Source organism: Galleria mellonella, unplaced genomic scaffold (assembly GCF_026898425.1).
Source record: "Galleria mellonella isolate WM207_F2 unplaced genomic scaffold, CSIRO_AGI_GalMel_v1 utg1789, whole genome shotgun sequence".
In the NCBI taxonomy this organism is placed as follows: Eukaryota; Metazoa; Arthropoda; class Insecta; order Lepidoptera; family Pyralidae; genus Galleria; species Galleria mellonella.
In genome coordinates, this window is record NW_026442020.1 from 353,394 (window position 1) to 376,284 (window position 22,891).

General features: G+C 35.5%; 1 protein-coding gene and 4 non-coding genes across 5 annotated transcripts; 3 read left to right on the forward strand and 2 right to left on the reverse strand.

Annotated features, from left to right (window-relative positions):
* Positions 1–7,854: 7,854 nt before the first annotated feature.
* Positions 7,855–22,290, reverse strand: LOC116413726 (uncharacterized). The gene is made up of 6 exons (XM_052893552.1): positions 22,052–22,290; positions 20,625–20,802; positions 19,014–19,125; positions 11,536–11,607; positions 10,323–10,483; positions 7,855–9,278 (listed from the first exon to the last, which is right to left on the reverse strand). The coding sequence occupies exons 1-6, from the start codon at positions 22,068–22,070 to the stop codon at positions 7,868–7,870; spliced, it is 1,953 nt and encodes a 650-aa protein (XP_052749512.1). The 5' UTR covers positions 22,071–22,290; the 3' UTR covers positions 7,855–7,867.
* Positions 13,352–13,439, forward strand: Trnan-guu (transfer RNA asparagine (anticodon GUU)). Its single transcript is given in 2 exon segments — positions 13,352–13,389; positions 13,404–13,439. It is a non-coding gene; the product is annotated as a tRNA-Asn (tRNA).
* Trnan-guu (transfer RNA asparagine (anticodon GUU)) lies at positions 15,512–15,598 on the forward strand. Its single transcript is given in 2 exon segments — positions 15,512–15,549; positions 15,563–15,598. It is a non-coding gene; the product is annotated as a tRNA-Asn (tRNA).
* On the reverse strand, positions 15,662–15,749 carry Trnan-guu (transfer RNA asparagine (anticodon GUU)). Its single transcript is given in 2 exon segments — positions 15,662–15,697; positions 15,712–15,749. It is a non-coding gene; the product is annotated as a tRNA-Asn (tRNA).
* On the forward strand, positions 18,359–18,432 carry Trnan-guu (transfer RNA asparagine (anticodon GUU)). Its single transcript has one exon. It is a non-coding gene; the product is annotated as a tRNA-Asn (tRNA).
* Positions 22,291–22,891: the final 601 nt, after the last annotated feature.

Here is a 22,891-nt window from a genome sequence, read left to right on the forward strand (position 1 = left end):
GAGTGGTTAGTCCCTATTGCTATCAATATACCCTATCAGTTCGACCTCCACGCGGTTCCCCCTGGAAACTATCGTGACTAATTTATCATTGAATTCGCCACGATGGGCTAACTGACCTGTCTTTTCATTCTCACCTATCACCTCTCACTGGTACCCCGCCAGAGTATACAGATAGAGCAGGCGGGGTTACCATGTGCCATTTTCACCCATAAAAAAATCATCACTTTTTAAAGCAAAATTAAAAAAAATACAATAGTTGGTTGTTTCAGAATCACTATTTTTTTTTTCTTTTTAATATACGAGTAGCGACTACAAAGGACAGATAACTCGATTAGTGTGAGAGCAAACTTTGTTACTGGCCTCCATATAACAAAATGCATTGCTGGTGTATTCAATTCGATTCGATTTTAATTTTTTTATGCAACTTAGAATGGCAAACAAACTGACGGCCCACCTGATGGAAACTGGTAACCGTCGCCTATAGACATGAGCAGTACCATGAACATAACAAAGTATACTGTTTCGCCCATAATACTTCCCATGCCATTGCTGAGGACTCAGGTGTTATTCCTCTGTACCTTGAAAATTCACTGCCATACTCACCCTTCAAACCGAAACACAGCCATGCGAACACAACTGCTTTACGGTAGAAACTCGAATGGGACAGAGGCGCCCAAGCAAATGACTTGGTTCTCGATTATTCGATTTTTTTGGATAGATTTTCTCAAGGTATATCAATGTAAAAATAAACAGAATCGGGTTGTTTTAATCTATACGTTTGTGTCATTATCTGTCTATTTAGAAATGCCATCCTCAGAGTAACCACTTAGCTTTATTTTTCAACTGACTTCAAAAAGAAGAAGGTTTTTAATTCTGTTAAATTTTTTTATTTGTTACCCCCCATAACCTCGTCAATTCTAAATCGATTTTTTTAATGGGTGATATTGGAATCCCCGCCTGCGCTATCGGAATAGCCATCCTCAGAGTATCCGCTTAGCTTTATTTTTCAACCAACTTCAAAAAGAAGAAGGTATTTAATTCAGTTGATTTTTTTTTATTTGTTACCCCATAACCCCGTCAGTTCTAAATCGATTTTTTTTAATGGGTGATAATGGAATGGTAACCTCGCCTGCATTATCGGGATATGCTAGCGGGGCACCAGTGAGGGATGACAGGTGAGGATGTAAAGACAACTCAGTTAGCCCATCGTGACGAATTCCACTAGAATTAACAAAGACGGTTTCCAAGGGGAACCGCGTGGAAGTCGACCTGATAGGATATATTGCCAGCAATAGATCTACCAGACTCCATTACGAACAATCCCTTTCTCCCCGTTCTAAGTTAATTTGGAAAATTCTTTTTTTTTAATCTGACAGGAAAAGCAGAGTACTTTCAGATAAAAAAATATCTTCCATACTCCCGCCAAAACAGCTTCGAGCATATACTGTGCATATTATTGTCGTATTGTCTATCTCACTCTAACATAATATACGTTATTATATAGATAGATAGATACTCTTTATTGTTTCCTCCAAAAGATTACAATAGTAAACTTATTATAAATATACATAATTACAAGAAATGATCACAATGAGAAAACAATGGGCGACCTTATCGCTAAGAGCGATCTCGCCCAGGCAACCTTTGGATGGAGAGGAGTAATACTGTAATCCCTAGAGAAAACCTGTTATATATATTTAATCATTGTGTTTTATTATAATATTATAATCATCAAAGAAGCGAAAGAGGTTTGTTTGGATCGAAGCATTTGGCGTTCCATTGTTTCTGCCTACCCTAATGGGAGACAGGCGTGACAGATATGTATGTATGTATAATCATGGCACTTGGTAACCCTACAAGGCATAAATATAAAATAAGGAATCGACCAACTTTCCTATCGAAGAGTTCAATTCAAGGAAACAAAAATATCCACATGTAAACATTTACAATTGTAACAATTTAGTAGGAGGCACGATATTTTCTCTCACGTAAATATATAGAACATACATAAAAAAACGAGTCAGCTAATTTGACAATTAGCTGACGAAAAGTTGACACGTTTCTAAGACTCGATACTCTATCTATATAATCTAAGTAGGATAAATATCATTTAAGTCGCTTGCCAAGCGTGGTAACTACTGGCGAAACCCCCCTTATGGGAAGGCTTATTGAACATAAGTTCAACAGACATTATGCGCTGCCGCTTTTCATCTCTAAAATCATCATTCATCGTATCAGCACTCGTATATTTCTCTATTTTCTCTTCTTTACATTGTCAATCTATATGCTTAATAAATTTAGGTTTTAAACTATGTTTCGTAAGATCTTACATTATAGCTTACCATTAATGAATTGTGGACACTGCAATCGCCCGTACACTATGACTGTTGCAGATCCCTGTAATGTTATAATTGACCCTAATAAAATACATCCACTAACACTAAGAACTTAGGAATAAAAATATGTGTATAAAGAGAGACTTTGTACAAGAAAGGCTTGGATACTTCTATTTGACTCGTATTTCTGCCGTGAAGTACGACTGGTTGTGTTTGCATGACTGTGTTTAGGTTTGAAGGGTAGGACGACAATGATTTTTTGGCAACTTAGAATGGCAAACAAGTTGACAGTCCACCTGGTAGAAATTGGTAACCGTCGCCTGTAGACATGAGCAGTATCATGGACATAACAGACTATACTGTAATATTTCCACCCACTACCCATTCTTATAATAACCTTATATATATATATATATATATATATATATATATATATATATATATATATATATATATATATATATATATATATATATATATATATTCTTGCCCGTGCTAACGGTATACATCAGCGAGGCATCAGTGAGAGATGTGTTGTAAATACATATACTATAAATAAATATAATACCTACCTACTTATACAATGGATGTTAAAATAAATGAATATACTACCTACAATAGAAATTTAGCTCAATGATTTTAAAGTTTGACAGTTCAATTATAAAAATAAATAAATTAAGATTATGACTCAAACGAAAGAAAATGTAACTTCAACCTTTTCTTGAAAGAGGTAATTGAAGGGCTCTCTTGTATGTGGGAAGGGAGTTATTTTAGTTACTTTCTACCAATATTAATTTCCCCATAATACTTAAGGAGGTTGGTGCTGTGGCCCCTTAACACAGATTTGTTATACTATATGTTCTCCGTAACCGGCGAGCGTGTATGAAAAGATTGATCAATGTGGAAGAAGCGAAAGAGATACTGTAGTTGTTGCAACTGAATGGCTTTGTTGCAGTCGCATTTATTATTGGATCATGCTGTATGCACATGTTGTGGCAAGTTTACCTGATCAATACATTAATGTACTTACATGTTACAGTTTAAGTTCGTATTTGTATAATAAAATAAAATATGCAAATTTATTGTTTAGCAAAGCGACAACCCTATTACATTTCTAAGGCCCGAGACGCACGCGCGTAAAATAAACGACACGCGACTTTTGGTCGTTTTTCCATTGGCTAATTATCCGCCGGCGTGTGCCAACAATCGGAACAATGTCGATAATCTGTTTTTGCATTGTTTTCTTTTGCTACAGACGGCGTCTAGACGACCTTACGTGCAGACGTAACGTGTGTAACATTCTTTATGTCAAAAATAAACTATTCGTGTACATTAGGGCTATTTAAAGCTTCCAGAACTGTCTGCAACGTACAGAATTTTCGTACACACATATCGAAAAGCTAAAAAGGAAACCTTATGATGAAATTTCGTTTGTCCCTCTATCTGTCGTTGCGCTACATATATTTTAACTTCCGATATTGTTGATATAAAAACATGGAATCGTTTTAGATGTCCAGTTTTATTGTAAAGGGACCAGATACAAGATTTACCAGAGGGAGACTTTGTACAAAAGTCGACTGCTTGGGTACCTCTGTCCCATTCGTGTTTCAACCATGAAGCAGTTGTGTTTGCATGGCTGTGTTTCGGTTTGAAGGGAAACCTTCAAACCGAAACACAGCCGGCCAGAACAGGGAAAGGGTCCTCAGGAATGGCAACGCATGGGCGTTATGGGTATGTTATGTTATGTCCATGCTGCTGCTCATGTTTATAGGCGACAGTTACCACTTTCCATCAGGTGGGCCGTCAGCTTGTTTGCCATTCTAAGTTGTATAAAAAAAAGGTAAAATAAAAATAATATTTTTATTTTTACTTATTCGAACTTCTTAAAAAAACCTTCACATGAAATTCCAAAATGGGAGCCGACACATGCGACAACAGATATCCTATTCCATAATCTATGCAGATATCCAAATATCAGGTTTATAGGCAAAATCACTTTATCATCATCGTCTCAGCCATTATCCGTCCACTGCTGAACATGGGCGTCCCCCATAGACTGCCATAAGGATCGGTCCTGAGCCACCTGCATCCACAGACATCCTTCAATGCATTTGAGGATGTCACTACATCTAGTGGGTTGTGGGGAGGGCAATAGTCCTACACCGCGTTTGCCTGTACAGGGTCGCTACTCAAGAACTACAAGTACTTGCAAGTCGCTGACCTTGCACTTTGACGAAAATTGTGACAGAGCCCAATAATTCTTCCCACACACTACAGCCTTCAACTTGGATCATAGCTAAATATGTTTATCAGTTTTGAGGTATAAATAAAGGAGATGGATTTATTTTATGAAATCATCCAGACTCTAAAAGGTCTCTGCTTAACATATAGTTGGTTTTTATTGCATGATAATGGTAACCTAACCTGCATTGTCGATATACAATGGAGAGGGACCAGTGAGGGATGTTAGGTGAGGATAAATGTAGCAGTTAGCCTATCAAGATGAATTAACTAGGAATTAAAAACAATGGTTTCCAGAAACAATCACGTGAAGGTGCACCTTATAAGGTATATTGCTAACAATGTGGCTGTTACATCCCATTACTAATAATCTCTTTCCCCCATGAGAATGAAGAAGAATGAAAAATGAAGTCAGGTCAGATCAAGTCGGTTAGCCCATTGTGATGAATTTCACAAGATATAGGTACCATTTGTTTTGTATGGAAAACTGCGCGGCGTCCACCTGATGGGGTATATACCTAAGAATGAGGCTGTCAGACCCCATTACAAACAATCCCTTCCCACCTTCCTATAATTTATGTAACAAAGTTTATGAAAAACTAGTAAGTACGTCATCACCGATCATAGTACTGAGGTGATAATTCTAAAATTGCTCATCAGCAGATAGCACTCCGAACCCAGCGGTAGAATCATAAAAAATTGACGATTTAAACAAATTTGTAAACAGGTAAAGAGGTTTCTTCAGGGTCGGCAACGTACGCGTAATACCTCTGGTATTGCAGGCGTTCATAGGCTACGGTAACCACTTACCATTAGGTGGGCTGTATGCTTGTTTGCCACCTCATTGGTATAAAAAAAAAAGTCTATTTGAATTAGAATTATTTAGAATAGAATAGAAACATTTATTGCCTTACAATTACAATATAACATATAAAATGTATGGTATATGTTATACAAAAAGTGTCCCATACTCGGCAAAAGGAACCGGCTCAGCTGATGCTGTGAGTGTCCCAGCGCAATGTGAACAGCTGCACAGCGCTGGTTTTCAGCCAGCTATTCTATTCTATTTAAACAGTAATAATAATAAATTTTAGGCACTAATAACTGTTTTGACGATGTTTCGATTATGTTTACGTTACGTCCAACAAAAACAAGGTCTCGCTAACAAAAGATATTGAAACTAATACTAGAAATAAACTACGCCTATATTAATTGGAAAATAAAAAAAAAATGTTAAAAAAGAACTACAACAAATAGTTCTGTTAGTGTATTATTTAGTCCTAATATTATACCAATAGTAGTTTATTTATTTATTTATACTTTATTATTTATAATAATAATGCATAAAAATATGACAGAGGTAAGCAAATGTACAAAGGCGAACTTAGCTCTAAAAGAGTTCTCTTCCAGCAAACCCAAAGTGGAAAGGAGTATCAGGTTGTTTGGACCATTGAGTTAAACACGAACATAAAATACATGTAATTTATTATTTATTGAAACATTATTCTTTTTGTAATAAACATAAACCTGAATTATAAAAATGTCAACTATGTATTATAGTAAAATATTATTATCAGAATAATCGTCCAATGAAAAATAAAGTGATTCAGAGTCATTGCAATCTATGGAAAATTTATCATAAATTAACAATGAATGTACCGATAGACTTCTATCTGATAATGTGATCAAATCAAGTGATAAACAATATCGAATTCTAGGATTGACCATCGAAAATGACCTTATAACTTCATCTGATTTACATTTATTTACTTTTTTATTAAAACCGCGAGATTTTTGATCGAGAACTTCGAGTAAAGCGACGCATTTGTCATTTTGACTTAGCACTGATACATAAGATATATCATCACCATACTCATCACCATTACTCATAACAGTCTCAGTTGGATTGTGCTTTTCTTGCAAAACTGTGATCGTTTCTTTCTCTTCTCGTATGGTTCCATCTTCATTTTGACTCCTTTTTAATTTTACAGTTTTCTTGACTTTCTTTTCAAAATAACCTAGAGTGCTGTCTACTGGACTTGTAAGTTTTTTATTTTTATCAAACATTACATTATGGTCTTCAGTGAACGGTTCCAAGTTTTCTTGATGTTTTTTACAAATCCCATCTACAATTTCTGTTAACGTTTCTGCAGATTTACACAAAGGCAATTCCTTTTCATCTGCTGTGGGTAATCGAGAACATGTATCGCATAATTCTTCTATTCGTTTCACTTTTCTTTCGATACCATTACAAAAGTCACACGGTGGCAGAAGTACAGCACTTTCACCTATAGGAATCTCTTTCAACATTTCTTTACATTTATCACACAGTGTATCTGAAGTTTTTTCTTTCAAGTAACAAATTAAACCACATAATGGATCCAAAATTTTAATTTCATTAGTTTTCTCAATATTATCTATTGTATCTTTACTAAATGTTACGAAACTTTCAACTCTCTCTGATAACAGTATTTCTTGTTTCAGAACTAAAACTAAATTTATTACTCTGTCAATATTAAATTGAAGTTTATTTATAATTTGAGAATCTTTTTCTTTAATTCTTTTCAAATCAATATATTTTTTTAAATCTACACATGATTTAATAAAATCATCAACACTATTCGTGACCAAACCACTTTCTTTTGCTTTTTTACCAAGTAGTATCGTATTTTGGATTTCTTCTGCTAATCCGTCTAGTCCACTATCAGTGAATGGTTTTCTATATTTTTTTATATACATAGTTAACTTAGATTTAAAGTCTTTACAAGACGCTAGAAAATCTTCTATACTAGATAAGTCCATGCTTTCTAGTTTAATGTCAATGGTAATATTTTCTAAACCTGTAATGTGTTTTTAACTTTCTTTTACATAACCATTTATTTTTACAATATCTTGAATGTTTTTTTTTTATCTTTTAGGCATCATATAGCATTAAAATTTTCTAAGCCAAATAATAGAAAATTATTCCTTTCTAAATTTTTGACTAATATCTATAACTTCACTCAAATGATATTTTAAATGTTCAAAACCACTTTTTATAATGTCTATATTATTATTGAAATAAAGTATATGATATTGTTTACAAATCTGTAGAATTTTGTTTACATCAAAATTCTCAACGTTCTGCCCAAAAACCACTTTTCCTGATAATATTATATTATTTAATAACAGATACATATATTCTAATCTTACATTAAGGTTATCGTCTATAGCTATTGGTTTAATGATAAATTGTAATTGATATTATAATTTACTATTTATAATACTTATTTATTGGTTGGTGCAAAATTTTAGTCTTCCTTTTTATTATCTATCTGAAAGGATGTATTCTTTTTTGCAGTTTCTTTGCTTTTTTTAACATCAGGTTCTGATACGGACTTAAGATTATTTTCATTTATTTGTTCATTTACAAAATTACTCAGTGACCCACAAAGATCCTGCGTTGATTTTGTAGTATGAGTGTTTCCTTTTGATGTAGAAGCATTGTTATCGTTTTGAGGTTCAAATGACTGTAAAACTTCTTCTATGTCTGAACTCGAAGTAAAAAGTTCTGTCAATTTTAAATTAATAATATCATTGTTATCAATATAATATGCTTTATCAAAAAATTTGTCAGAAATATTATCAGGAGGCAAAGTACTAGAAGATGAAATAAATTCTTTAGTATCATTCATTGAGTTCACTCGAGTTGTTATTTCTGATTGATGTTTTTTAAATAAAGCCATCGTTTGAATCCTATATACTGACGATTCAGAATCTTCTAAACTTTTACATCCACAAAATTCATTAGATTTTGAAGAAACTTCTGATGACTGATACATTACTGTTTCACCTTCATTTTGGTTCTCCAAGATTTTTTTAGCTTTAACTGGTGCCCTAACTTCTTTCTTAAATTTAATAACTTTTTTTTCTTCAGTAATACTACCATCTTCATTTTGAACTCTCACTGTTTTAACAATTTCTTTTATTTCAAGTTCAAATGTGCCTAGATCCAAATCAGTTTGAGTTTTAGATAGACACTCAGATACTAACTCTTGTGGAGTTACAGAAACTGCTGATTTCGGAGATACTTTGGATTGCACTTTTTCTGGTTTTGACTTAGATTCCGTAGTTTCTTCCGAAGACATCCAAAGCTGCTTTTTGTCTGCATATTCTTGATTAAATCTTTTCAAACATATTGCACATAATTTATTTAACGGTATATCGGATATTATTGGCTCTATATTTGCACTTACATTTTCAGATTTACGCTGAAACGATTTACTTAATTCCTCTGCTGTTTTTAAAAATTGTTCTATATTAGTTGTAATAATACCTCTATCTTTTATGTCTTTTGTCATATTTACTATATTTTCTACATGGTTTTTAAATGATTCTAATAGCTTATTATCAATCGTTTTTTCTTCTTCTATCTTCACTGATAAATTATCTTCTGGTTGTAATAAATCTTCACAAACTAGACACTTCTCTATAGGCACTTCCTTAATTTTATCTCTCTCCATAAAATACTTTTTCTTACACATTAGGCATGTAATATTTGGTTCCTCGTGACCACAAGTTTTAAATGATCTTCGCTTGACTTCTAAAATTTTTTTTAATCGAAAAAACTCTTCTCTTGCTATTTCCTCCAATTCATCGTTAATATATATAATACTGGCTTTAGTTCTTGGTACCACTACTTTTCCTAAAACGTTTTGTTTCCTGCGAACAATATCACGTACTTAAAAAATATTCTTGCGTTTTCGACTGTTAACACCTTTTTTGAAAAAGAATTTTATTTTGAAAGGGTTTTATTTAAAATGTTATAGTATCAATTCTTTTTTTTTGCTTATTACATATATCTATTGTATTATTTCTGTTTAATACATCGAGAAAGTACTCGTATTTACGAATGCTTTGAAGCAATTTCTATATAAAATTCTTATATATTTATAAAATTTCTATACATTTAACATGACTATTTATTTATTTAAGTATAAATTGCTCACTTTCCAAATAGTGTAGTGAGCCAGTTCATGTTATGAATTCAAAAATTTTAAACAACATTTAGATAGATTTTAATATATGTAATTTGTCACTAAAGATATCAATATCTGGCTGCTGAGCAATCGGAGAATTGAGCAGAGAAATAGCATGAAAAATGGGAGCAAACTAAGCAGTCAAAGTACCAGTAACCGGCATCAATTGTCTTTAATATCATTTTTTTAGCTTTAATATATATTAACAATTTCAGTAAGTTTATTAAAATTATTATATAATATTTATGTCTTAACTAAAGTTATACTTGCCTGTGACTAAACTAAAGCAAAGTAATAATTTAATTTTTTTTTTTTATACAACTTAGAATGGCAAACAAGCTGACGGCCCACCTGATGGAAAGTGGTAACTGTCGCCTATAGACATGAGCAGTACCATGGACATAACAGAGTATACTGTTTCGCCCATATTACCCCCTATGCGTTGCCATTCCTGAGGACTCAGATGTTATTCCTCTGTACCCAGTAAATTCATGCCATATCCCACCCTTCATACCGAAACACAGCCATGCAAACACAACTGCTTCACGGTTGAAACACGAATAGGACAGAGGTACCCAAGCAATCTACTTGTGTACAAAGTCTCCCTCTGGTAAATATATTCATGTCATAAGGGTCTGCAGTGATAACTTTTTTGCTGAGTCATCTCTGTTTATTTACTATCTAGTAGGAAAGAAAACTTTCTTAGAACTAATAAACAAGTGCTTACTTAGTGGCGTTTCTGTGGGCATCTTCAATTAAAGCGAAGGTCGAGCGTAGATCTAGCATTGTTACTATTCTTTTGAGTAAATCCAACCAAGCATCCTTAGCCTGTTTTATTTTTTGGCCTCCGTTTGAGATGCCTAGTAAAGGGTAAGGGGCCGGCAAAACCTAAAAACAAATTTACTATAATGTATAAGTCTTCCAAGAGATTGATTGGAAGGAGACTTTATACAAAAGTTCTCTGCTTAGGTTACTTTGTCCCACTTGTGTTTTACGCCGTGAAGAAGCCGTTTTTGTGGCTGTGTTCCGATTTGAAGAGTAGAATATGGCAGTCGAATTATAATTATAAGATACGGAGACGTTACATCTTAGTCCAGTATAGCATTGCGCAAAGAGTTGCATGGGCGTAATGTCTGGACGTCATCATTTTGTGTTGTCCATGGTTTATATGCTATTGGCGATGGTTACAACTTTACATCAGGCAGGTCATCAGCTTATTTATGATTCTAAGTTATATAAATATTCCTTCCATACCTCCCAATCAACGCAGCATGCTCTTTCTTATTTTCACACCGCCACTTTCGAACCAACTAGCTCTTACTGGTTTAGTAATTCATTCAGCTAGTCTAACTTCGAAGATTCTTCTTTGCAAATTATATCAATTAGGATTTTTTTTAATGGGTGAAAATGAAATAGTAACCTCTTTTTTTATACAACTTAGAATGGCAAACAAGCTGACGGCCCACCTAATGGAAAGTAGTAACCGTCTTCTATAGACATGAGCAGTATCATGGACATAACAGAGTATTTTGTTTCGCCCATGATACCCCCCATGCGTTGCCATTCTTAAGGACTCAGGTGTTATTCCTCCGTACCCAGTAAATTCACGCCATATCTCACCCTTCAAACCAAAACACAGCTATGAAAATACAACTGCTTTACGGTTGAAACACGAATGGGACAGAGGTACCCAAGTAAACGACCTTTGTACAAAGTCTAAGTATATACTGGCAGGGCACTAGTGAATGATAATAAGTAAGGTAGAAAACAGGTCAATTGCCCCATCGTGACGATTTCAACAATTATTAATCACGACATTTTCCAGACGAAACGACGTGTGGAGATCAACCTGATATACTGATTGCTAACAAGGGAGCAGTTAGACTCCTTCACTGGACTAACAATCCCTTTCACCTTAACAATTAGATTTGGTTTCTTACCTCTATCGTACTATAATGTGTCACTTTCACGCCAGATAATGTTTTCACCGTTGATGTCACGAGCACGCTGGCCTGCAAGTTTTTGTAACATTAAGCGATTTTCAAAAAGATAGTTCGCAATTCGTCCAATATTTTGAGGACGCTGTTATATCGTCAATTCTGAATCTATTTTCATTACGTATATTCAACTTTTGTTTGAAAAAAAAAAATAACTGAGTTTTTTTTTCTCACAACTGGAATTGCATTCTGATTTGGGCAGTACATTTATAAAAAAATATTATTCACAAATGCTTATAATTGGTTTACTTGAATAAAAATATTTATTTATTTTACATTAAAAAAAAAATTATGCTATATATAATACATATGTAAATAATAAAAGTAAATTAATAATAATATAACATTAATAAATAAAAACTTATACACATACACATACATATATACATATATACACACATACACATACATATATATTACATATATATACATACATACACACATACATACACATACATATATACACTCCTACATACACATACATGTAATAATAAAACATAATAAAACATATATTAAGTACAGTAAATATTAATGAGAAGCCATCTTTGATACAAAAGAGCGGCCTAAATGACATCGCTTTGAGTATTAAAACAAGGCAAATCAATCTCTTCTCAGATCAACGAAATTTGAATCTTTTGGGTAATATGGACATGTTGGATTAAAAAGGACATTGAGAGAAAAGACAAAGGGTAGGTGGCTAGATATGTTTTACACTATTATATAGATATTAATATTATATATACATTGAGAAAAAGACAAAGGGTAGGTGGCGCACTATTATATAGATATTAATATTATATATAGGGGGGAAAGGGATTGTTAGCAATGGTGTTTGACAGCCCCATTGCTAGCAATATGCCCTATTAGGTTTACCTCCACGTGGTTCCCCCTGGAAACCATCGTGAACAATTCTTGTTGAATTCCTCACGATGGGCTAACTGACCTGCTTCATCCTCACCTATCATCCCTCATTGGTGGTGGTGGTGAAAAAAAATACAAGTATACACGTACATATATACACATACTTAATAGCACACATACAACAGAAGAAAATTACGAAGGAAAACGAAGAGAGAACACAGGAAAATAGTGCTAAAAAGAGAAGTAGTAGGATTTAACAGAGGGTTTGAAACTAGTAAGAATTAAGCTAGTAAATATATTTTAAAGAAATAACTTAAAAAAATTAAAATTAAATAAATTAAGAATAAGAATAGAATAGAATAGTATTATGTAGTTTAATTTCTAAAATATAATAATAATAATAATTAAATTTTTGCCATTCTTCACAAATTATAATGTACATATATTAATTAATCAATATATTGTGCAGTATTCGTATGCGGCTGGCAATAGGTACAAACTCAGCTTTTGCTGGACTGATGTAACTTATTAATAAAAATCTGCATCTTGGTTGCCAGCTTTTAGTTGGCCACAACCTAGGATTACCAAATGGCATTGTAATACATTTCCACTCTTCTTTCATTTAAAATAATTTTATTAAAAAACCTTATATGTGCAAAAATTAGCGGCGGGATTTTAGGCTGTAGATATGCTATTATTTACACAGATATGTATGTACATCATTCTCATTTATAAATTACCATTTACTTAATTACTACGTGTTATTACTAATAAGTATTATTTAATCAGTTGCCCGTCAAGGCCAATTTATTATCAATTTCTCGATGACGTCATTGAACTGATGATGGTTTAGTGTACGCGAATAAAAAAAATATTAATTTGACACAAAACTACAGGAGCCTCTGTGGCGCAATTGGCTAGCGCGTTCGGCTGTTAAAAATTTCGTTGTTACCGGAAGGCTGGTGGTTCGAGCCCACCCAGGGGCGAGCTTTACTTTTTTTTAGAATTTCTACATTTGAAATTTTTATTTAAAATTCTAATATAATCGCATTAAATCGTGACATCGTGTACAAAGTTAATATGAGACCAATACTGAAAGAAACACTTTTGCAAATGCAATAGCAAAAAAACTAATAAAAATCGGTACTGACGAAGCTATCGCGTAGATATTGTAACGTGTGTATAATAATTACCAGATGGAGACTTTGTACAAAAGTCGATTGCTTGGGTAACTCTGTTCCATTGGTGTTTCAACCGTGAAGTTTCGGTTTGAAGGGTGGGATATGGCGTGAATTTACTGGGTACAGAGGAATAACACCTGAGTCCTCAGGAATGGCAACGCATGGGGGGTATCATGGGCGAAACAGTATACTCTGTTATGTCCATGGTACTGCTCATATCTATAGGCGACGGTTACCATTTTCCATTAGGTGAGCCGTCAGCTTGTTTGCCAATCTAAGTTATGTTAAAAAAAATATCAGCCATTACTTGCCCACTGTTGAACATAAGCCTCCCTCGGTCAGGATGTATTGCCAATAATTGCCACGCTTGTCAGGCGGGTTGGCAACCGCAGTTAAACTTTGGTGATTTTTTAAGAGGGACGCTGCTGCCCATCCCTCGACCATTACGTTCCCTTAGTCGCCTCTAGTGACACCCACGAAAAAGGAACAAGTGTATGTTTGTATATAATCTAAGCCAATGCTGAATCTGATATTACTTTTGGCTTCAATAAGATTTATTTCTCTATTGAAATAATTTTATAATAATTGATTCTGTCATTTTTTACTGAAACGACAAACTGCTTGTTTCAAAGCAAAATCTGTATGTACCCAAATCCATTTTCTAAATTTTTTTTTTACGTAACTTAGAACGGCAAACAAGCTGACGGACCACCTGATGAAAAGTGGTAATCGTCGCCTATAGACATGAGCAGTACCATGAACATAACAGAGATATACTGTTTCACCCATAATACCTCCCCCCTCTCCCATGCGGCGCCGTTTCTGAGAATTCAGGAATAGTATTAAAAGTACCATGGACATACCAGAGTTTACAGTTTCGCCTATAATACCCCCTCTCCCCATGTTTGCCATTTCTGAGGACTCAGGAATATTATTAAATTATATTAAATATTTTAACTGACTTCAAAAAGAAAGACGTACTTATATCTCTTGTATTTTTTTTTTATATTTGTTGCCTCATAACTCCGTCACTTATAAACTAATTCAGAAAATTATTCACTTATCTCAAAGGATATACAGTTTAGTCTCATAGATATTTTATCAAAATCGATACAGTAATTTAGTTTTAAATAGAAAATAACTAGTTTTGCCACAACTGAAACCGGTTTTTTTGTTAAACACAATCTTAAATTATCAGTCCAATGTGTCTACGACACGTCTAGTCGTTTAACTGTTTATTTTCTGACACTTAAAGACTATTTTATTGTAGAGCAAAATATAATAATTATGGTCGTTAAATCACGTTAATTGCTTAATCCTTTATCAAAATTCATTTAAAAAAAATAGTTTTAAACTTGTCTCTTTTAAGAGTCACCAAGAATATTTAAAGTTAAATTAATCGATTCAATAACTACATTACATAAACGTTTTAAATTATTTTTGGTTGCTTTCGAGTGACTTTCAAATGTAGAGGATTTTCAATTCATCTTTCAATCATGTTCTTATATTTTTTTTTTTTTACAAAACAGGGGGCAAGGGAGCTTGCGGCTCACCTGATGGTAAGTGACTAGCGCCGCCCATGATCACCCACAACACTAAAAGCATTGCAGGTGTGCTTCCGGCCTTTTAAAAAGGAATATACTCTTTTCTTGAAGGTTATGCTGTCGTATCGGTTCGAAAATACTGCTGTTGGGAGTTGATTCCAAATATCATAGTAATCATTGACATCTTAGTCAATGCTGATGATTAAATTTATAATTGATATGATTTATTGTCTCATACATTAATTTTATTCTAAATTAAATTATTTAAATACATATTTTTTTTTTATTTATAGATCGTGAAAGCAACTGTGTTTTTCACCAAAAAACAAATGGGCCTCTGTGGCGCAATTGGCTAGCGCGTTCGGCTGTTAGTGTAGGGTTGTTACCGGAAGGCTGGTGGTTCAAGCCCACCCAGGGGCGTATTATTATTGTTAAAAATGGTAATTTTTTCTATCAAAAATAACGTTTACAAAAGAAACAATTCGCCCCTGGGTGGGCTCGAACCACCAGCCTTCCGGTATCGACGAAATTCGTAACAGCCGAACGCGCTAGCCAATTGCGCCACAGAGGCTCTTGCTATTTGCGGTGAAAAACACAATTGCGTCCACGACCTATGAAGTTAAAAAAATCATAATGCTCCGTTTTACTTCGCCGTCGTCGAGTGAAAAAATATACACTCAATAAGCCCCCCTAATTTTTTTTTAATACAACTTAAAATGGCAAACTACCTGACGGCCCACCTGATGGATAGTGGTAACCATCACCTATAGACACGAGCAGTACCGTAGACACAACAGAGTAAATTTGGGTTCTGTACTTTCCTTCTATTGATAAAACGATATCTGCACTTCTTTCCATCCTCAGGATTTTTTTATACCACTGAGGTGGCAAACAAGCATACGACCCACCTGATGGTAAGTGGTTACCGTAGCCTATGAACATCTGCAATACCAGAGGTATTACGCGCGCGTGACCGACCCTGAAGAAACCTCTTTACCCCCCTTTATTGTAAGAGGCGAAAATATAACAAAGATTTAAACAAAAATCTGCTCTTCTACCTCTGTCCCATTCATATTTCTACCATCAAGCAGCTATGCTTTATTTTAGTTTAAAGGATTGACTAATGAAATAACATAGTCATCGTCATTATATCAGCCGTTAACAGTCCACTGCTAAGCATAGGTCTCCCCCTTTTAGGGGGTTTTACCAGTATTTGCCACGCTTGACAGGCGGATTAGCAACCGCAGTTTGGCATTGGTAATATTTAAAGAAGGGCACTGCTGCCAATCCCTCGACCATCAAGTGTATGTAAGAAGTTTAAGCAAAAAATTACATGGTACAGAGACGTAATATCTTATTAAATTATATCAATTTTTTATGCCTACAATCTTATGGTAGTTTTTTTTATTGGATGAAAATGGAGTCACGCCTGCGCTAATGGGATACGCTGGCGGGGCACCAGTGAAGGGTGATCGATGAGGATGAAAACAGGCCAGTTAGCTCATCATGATGAATTCATCAGGAATTAACCATGATAGTTTCCAGGGGGAACCGCGAGGAGGTCGACCTGGTTGGGTATATTGTTAGCAATGGGATTCTCAGTCTCCATTACTAACAATCCCTTTCCCCTCAATCTTATGGTAGTTAAACAGCTGCTAAAAGTCCACATAACCAGTAGTATATTAATCATTTGTTTAAAGTAAATATTTGTTTTTATTTTCATTAACACAGGTGTCACAGTGTATTTCGTGATGTCCATGGATATCGTGTAATGAGGACCGTTGATCATCATTTTTCATTAAATCTAGACAGAGAGACCCAAATGTTTCTCTTTTCAGACATTTGACTAGTTGATTTTTTGTCTTTTATCCAATAAGACATTTTTGCCAAGGCTTTATTATCTTTCTGATATAGAAAACTAATTGCTTCTACACACATCTCATTAGACAGTCTTCTACATCCATTTTCGTAAAGTTAAAATTATGCACACCAATTCCAGAGACTCTTGACTTTTCCCCCAGAATACAATATATCAGATCATGAGAGGTCAAGTTCTTCTTATAACTCTCTGGCGTCTGTAGGAGATCATACAAGATCGACGATTACAGCAATTAAGGAAGTTGGGAGGAGTTTCCCTCATACTAGAAGTGGCTTAGTTGATGGAAGTTGGGAGGAGTTTGCCCCATGCTAGAAGTGGCTTAGTTGATGGAAGTTGGGAGGTGTTTGCCCCATGCTAGAAGTGGCTTAGTTGATGGAAGTTGGGAGGAGTTTGCCCCATGCTAGAAGTGGCTTAGTTAATGGAAGTTGGGAGGTGTTTTCCCCATGCTAGAAATGGCTTAGTTGATGGAAGTTGGGAGGAGTTTGCCCCATGCTAGAAGTGGCTTAGTTGATGGAAGTTGGGAGGAGTTTGCCCCATGCTAGAAGTGGCTTAGTTGATGGAAGTTGGGAGGAGTTTCCTCCATGCTAGAAGTGGCTTACTAGTTAGTTGATTAGAATTGTTCTGTATATTTCTTTTACTATTAGGAAGAGTGCGACTGCCAACATTTGAAGATTGACTACTACTATTATTAGCAAAAGATCTACGATGTACCATATTAGTCTTTAATCTCCGACCGTTATTCAGTCCACACGTATGTTGCGACACATGTTGAAGCACCTTCATGCAAATTAATAAATCGCTTCTCGGAGCCTAGTGGTGTCCGTTCAGCGCCCAAACTGCGAAGTGGCTTGTTAATAAGCCAATGTCGTGCAGTTAAGGTTGAATGCAATAATAAGAGCAATAAAAAAGGAATTGGGAGAAGTTCCTTCCATGCAAGAAGGGGCTTGTTCGTAGACCAAAGCCATTGATGCCAAATGAAAATGCAGGTTACGACTCTGGCATTATCCTGATGAAATGAAACATCGTGATGAATATCAACCGATAGGATACTGGCAGTATCTACTCGTCTCCATGCTAGTTGTGGATGTCTGGACGGACATTCCCACGTTAATGTCTTCTCCAGTACTTGTCTGTACTCTTGCCTTTGACAATGAACTGTTTCGTCATCCTATTCTCAAATATTCTTGACACATGCCCGAACAAACGTAACTACGTATCATACAATTTTTATGCAAATCAGTGTTTTTTCAGCTGTTCAGCGGCCTAAATATGTTACTATTACATTAGATCTATTGAGCAGAGCCTCTGTGGCGCAATTGGCTAGCGCGTTCGGCTGTTAACCGAAAGGCTGGTGGTTCGAGCCCACCCAGGGGCGATATTTTTTGCTATACTCACCAGTTTTCTATGAAAACTCATATCTTCACTCTTTTTACTAAAGCCACTACATTTGTACTCCAAGAACTCATACAATATTGAAGGAAGAAAACGAACAGACAGACAAACAAACAAACCCACTTTTATATTATTTTATCGGTGAAAATGGTATGGTAACCCCGCCTGTGCTAACGGGATACACTGGCGGAGCACCAGTGAATGAGAATGAAAACAGGCCAATTAGCCCATCATGATGAATTCAACAGGAATTAACCATGATAGTTTCCAGGGAGAACTGCGAGGAGGTCGACCTGATTGGATATATTGCTAGCAATGGGATTCTCTGTCTCCATTACTAACAATCCCTTTCCCGCCTCCCACTTTTATATTTATAATACATATTATTAAGAATTAAATGAACTTTTCCTTTAGAATGGAATTAAATGATGTTACTGGAACGGAATAAGATGGAAAGGAATAAAATAAAATAAGATTGGCATGGAATGTGATATATTACAATGGAATGTAGACCGCAATAGAATTAAATAGAAAAACATCAGTGTTCCATCGTAAATTGCTCACCTTAGTCTGTATATTTTCTAACACCATTTTATTCAAGTTTGGATAATAGTATCGACTCCTGGCGAGCAGCAAGAACGCATTGCCCATGTCATCATCAAAACTCTGGTATACTCTGTAACATTTGATTACTTGTTTAATGGAGATGTAATTTAAGATATAATGCATTAAAATAAATACACATAATGTGTACATCAGAGATTTTAAAAAGTATTCAGTCTCTTAAGTGTTCTTCTCAGCAGATAACAACATTCCGAAGCCTGCAGTAAGTAACAAGTCTATTGAAACAAGATTTGAATTTGAACGCTTTTATCACCTTCCGTTTCATCATCATATCAGTCTTTAACTGTCCACTGCTGGACATAAGCCTTCCTATAAAGGGTTTTGCCAGTAGTTGCCCTGCTTGGCAGACCGATTGCAACCGCAGTTAGGTTTCGGAGATGTTTTAAGAGAGACACTGCTGCCCGTCTCTCGCCTTCCTTTAGTCACCTCTTACGACACTTACGGGAAAGGAAGGGGTAAATTATTCTATGTCAGAACCACAACACCTTTCAAGAACCTGTCCCATTCGTGTTTCAACCGTGAAGCAGTTGTGTTTGCATGACTGTGTTTCGGTTTGAAGGGTGGGATATGGCGTGAATTTACAGGGTACAGAGGAATAACACCTGAATCCTCAGGAATATGATATGAAACAGTATAGTCTGCTATGTCCATGGTACTGCTCATGTCTATAGGCGACGGTTACCACTTTCCATCAGGTGGGCCGTCAGCTTGTTTGTCATTCTAAGTTGCATAAAAAAAAAAAAAAAAAACCTTTCGTTTAATCTGCTTCAAATATGTATGATATACTTTTAGAATTCACTAGCTTTTAAACGCGACTTCGCGTTTAAAAGTTAATTCCGCGTGGCCGAGACGTTGATTGATATTGATTTATCCTGGTCGACCAGAAGAGACCATATGAAGGTATAAGGTTCCTCCTGGAAACCATCGTGCTTAATTATTTATGAATTTGTCAGGATAAGCCAATTGGCCTTCTTTCATCCTCACCTATATATATTATCCCTCACTGGTGTTCCGTCAGCAGGTGCTAATAGCGTATGCAGGATTACCATTCTATTATCATATAAACTGTTAACTGTCCACTGCTAAACATAGGCCTCTCCCATAAGAGGGGTTTTGTCAGTAGTTGCCATGGTTAGAAGACGAGTTATCAAACACAGGCTTTGGTGATATTTTAGAGTAGGAGTTCCCAAACTTATTTTGTCTACAGCCAACTTTGAGAATAAATTATTTTTTAGCGGCCCCATTTTTCTCCTACTTAAAAACCACTATTACTTCAAGATCAACAAATCATCCCCCAAACCTCTACACAACGTCCCCATTTTTTTTTCTGGGTCTCTTATTAAGGGGGCGTTATCGCCCACTTTGAGAAAGGCTGTTTTAGAGGAACACTGCTGCCTATCCCTCGACCATTGAGTCCCCTTAAGACAGCCACGGGAAAGAAAGGGGTGGTCCGTTCTGTTGCGATCAGATGGCAAAAAATCTCATTATTATATACTTTCTACGAATGAATCACAATATTGTCATTGACAAGTTATTAAAATCAATACATGCCTCGATATTTCAGCACTTAATCTCCTCAGTTCCTTGCTGGTGGCCAGGGAGGTCCACTTCATCAGCTTCCGCCCAAGGCTGGCCAGGGTCGATCTGTTACGCATCTGCTGTAGTGCCACCAGAGACGGCATGCAGGGGTACCTGACCGCGACTTGACTCGCTGTGTTCTCTTCGTTATCTAGTATGAAGATATCAACATAGGCTTAGCATTATGAAAAAGATTAAATTTTTTTTTTATACAACTTAAAATGACAAACAAGCAGACGACCCAGCTTATGGAAAGTGGTAACCGTCGCCTGTAGACATGAGCAGTACCATGAACATAACAGAGTATACTGTTTCGCCCATGATACCCCCCATGCGTTGCCATTCCTGAGGACTCAAGTGTTATTCCTCCGTACCCAGTAAATTCAATTTGTATATCAAATTGTATAAAAAAAAAACTTAAAAACCGGATCATAATTTGGCGCCGTAGTTGCGTAACACAGCCACAAAAAATACAAACGAATTGAGAATTTTCTTCATCTTTTAGCCGCTCAAAAATTAAAAGGTTTTCTTAAGCAACGGATTGAATGCAAGCGTCTCCGGATATCCGGAGACCGATTTCACCCGGTCTAAAATATTCCGGTTGTGTGCAGGCCGAGCTTTACATTTATTAAAATAACACAAGAAAGTCGAAGTTATTAGTAAACTTTTTAAAAAAAAAAAATTAAAAGCATCGATACTAATTTAAATCTGGATAGTAGTTAGATATTTAAGTCTGGAGTACCAGAACTACGGTATCATCATTATATCAGTATCAGAACAGTAGTAACTGGGCGAAACAGTATACTCTGTTATGTCCATGGTACTGCTCATGTCTATAGGCAACGGTTACCACTTTCCATTAGGTGGGCCGTCAGCTTGTTTGCCATTCTAAGTGTATAAAAAAAAAGTCTTTAACTGTCAACTCCTTATGATGGGCAAAACTCCCCAAGGGGGAGGCCTCTCGGGGAAATTTGCCAATAGTTGCCACGCTTAGCATTGGATTGGCAATCGCAGTTAGGCTTTAGAGATGTTTCAAGAGAGACGCTGCTGCCCATCCCTCGCCCTTCCTCAGTCGCCTCTTCCAACACCCACAGGAAAGGAAGGAGTGAGCGTATACCGTTAGCGCAGGCGGACCATACCATTGTCATCCATTAAAAAAACACCATTGGGAAAAAGTGAGCTAAGACCCCTAACCCCTTTTTTATATATGTATAAAATATGTATATACACACACACACACACACACACACACACACACACAGGCATGCACGCACGCACGCACGCACGCACGCACGCACACACACACACACACACACACACACACGTGTGTGTGTGTGTGTATTTTTTACTATATACTATTATACATTTTATTATATTCTAAATGATTTAGTGACATTTACCATCGTCTTCTTTGAACATTTTCTGGCTTTTATGCGCACTACAATTGTATAATTTCTTTTTCACATATTTCAGTATTAGCCATGATCCCGATTTTTTATATTTACTATATTTTTTTATTTAAAATTATAATTTACACTATATTAAAATTTAACATCCTTTCTATTCTTTGATTACTACATTTTTCTTTAATAATTAATTTTTGGTTTAAAGAAAATATATCTTTTTAAATTTCATTCTGAGATTAGATATTTTAATGACACTGTCATTAAATATTTGATGACATAATAATTCTTCTATTTAAAATCTAAATTCTTTAGCAAAGGTTTTATTAATTTACTATATATATATGTGTTGCAGTCAAAACTCTTAACCAGTCAAAAGTACTTACATTGACTAGCAAAATCAGTCAAAAGTACTTTTGACTGAACAGGTTGGTCAAAAGTGGTTTTGACTGAAAATTTTCTTTTTGGTGGATGAAAATGGAATGGTAACCCCTCCTGCGCTAACGGGATACGCTGGCGGAGCACCAGTGAAGGGTGATAGATGAGAATGAAAACAGGCCAGTTGTTAGCCCATCATGATGAATTCATCAGGAATTAACCATAATAGTTTCCAGGGGGAACCGCGAGGAGGTCCACCTGGTTGAGTATATTGCTAGCAGTGGGATTTTTAGTCTCCATTACTAATCCCATCCCCTTCCCCCCGCAAATTTGCGATTAGGTTAGGTTAGGTTAGTTACTTTTAACTGTCATTTTAGTGAAAAGTATTATTGACTAGAGTATGCGGTCAAAAATACTTCTGACTGATTTTGCTAGTCAATAGTACTTTTGACTGGTTAA

Bases quoted from the DNA above. Each gene is read 5' to 3' on its own strand.
- LOC116413726 (XM_052893552.1), bottom strand. The intron at 19,126-20,624 runs GCATGTATTGAT...CAAATGTTACAG, and splicing joins TTAAGTGCTGAAATATCGAG to AGTATACCAGAGTTTTGATG. The intron at 11,608-19,013 runs GTGAGCAATTTA...AAAAACTTGCAG, and splicing joins TAGAAAATATACAGACTAAG to GCCAGCGTGCTCGTGACATC.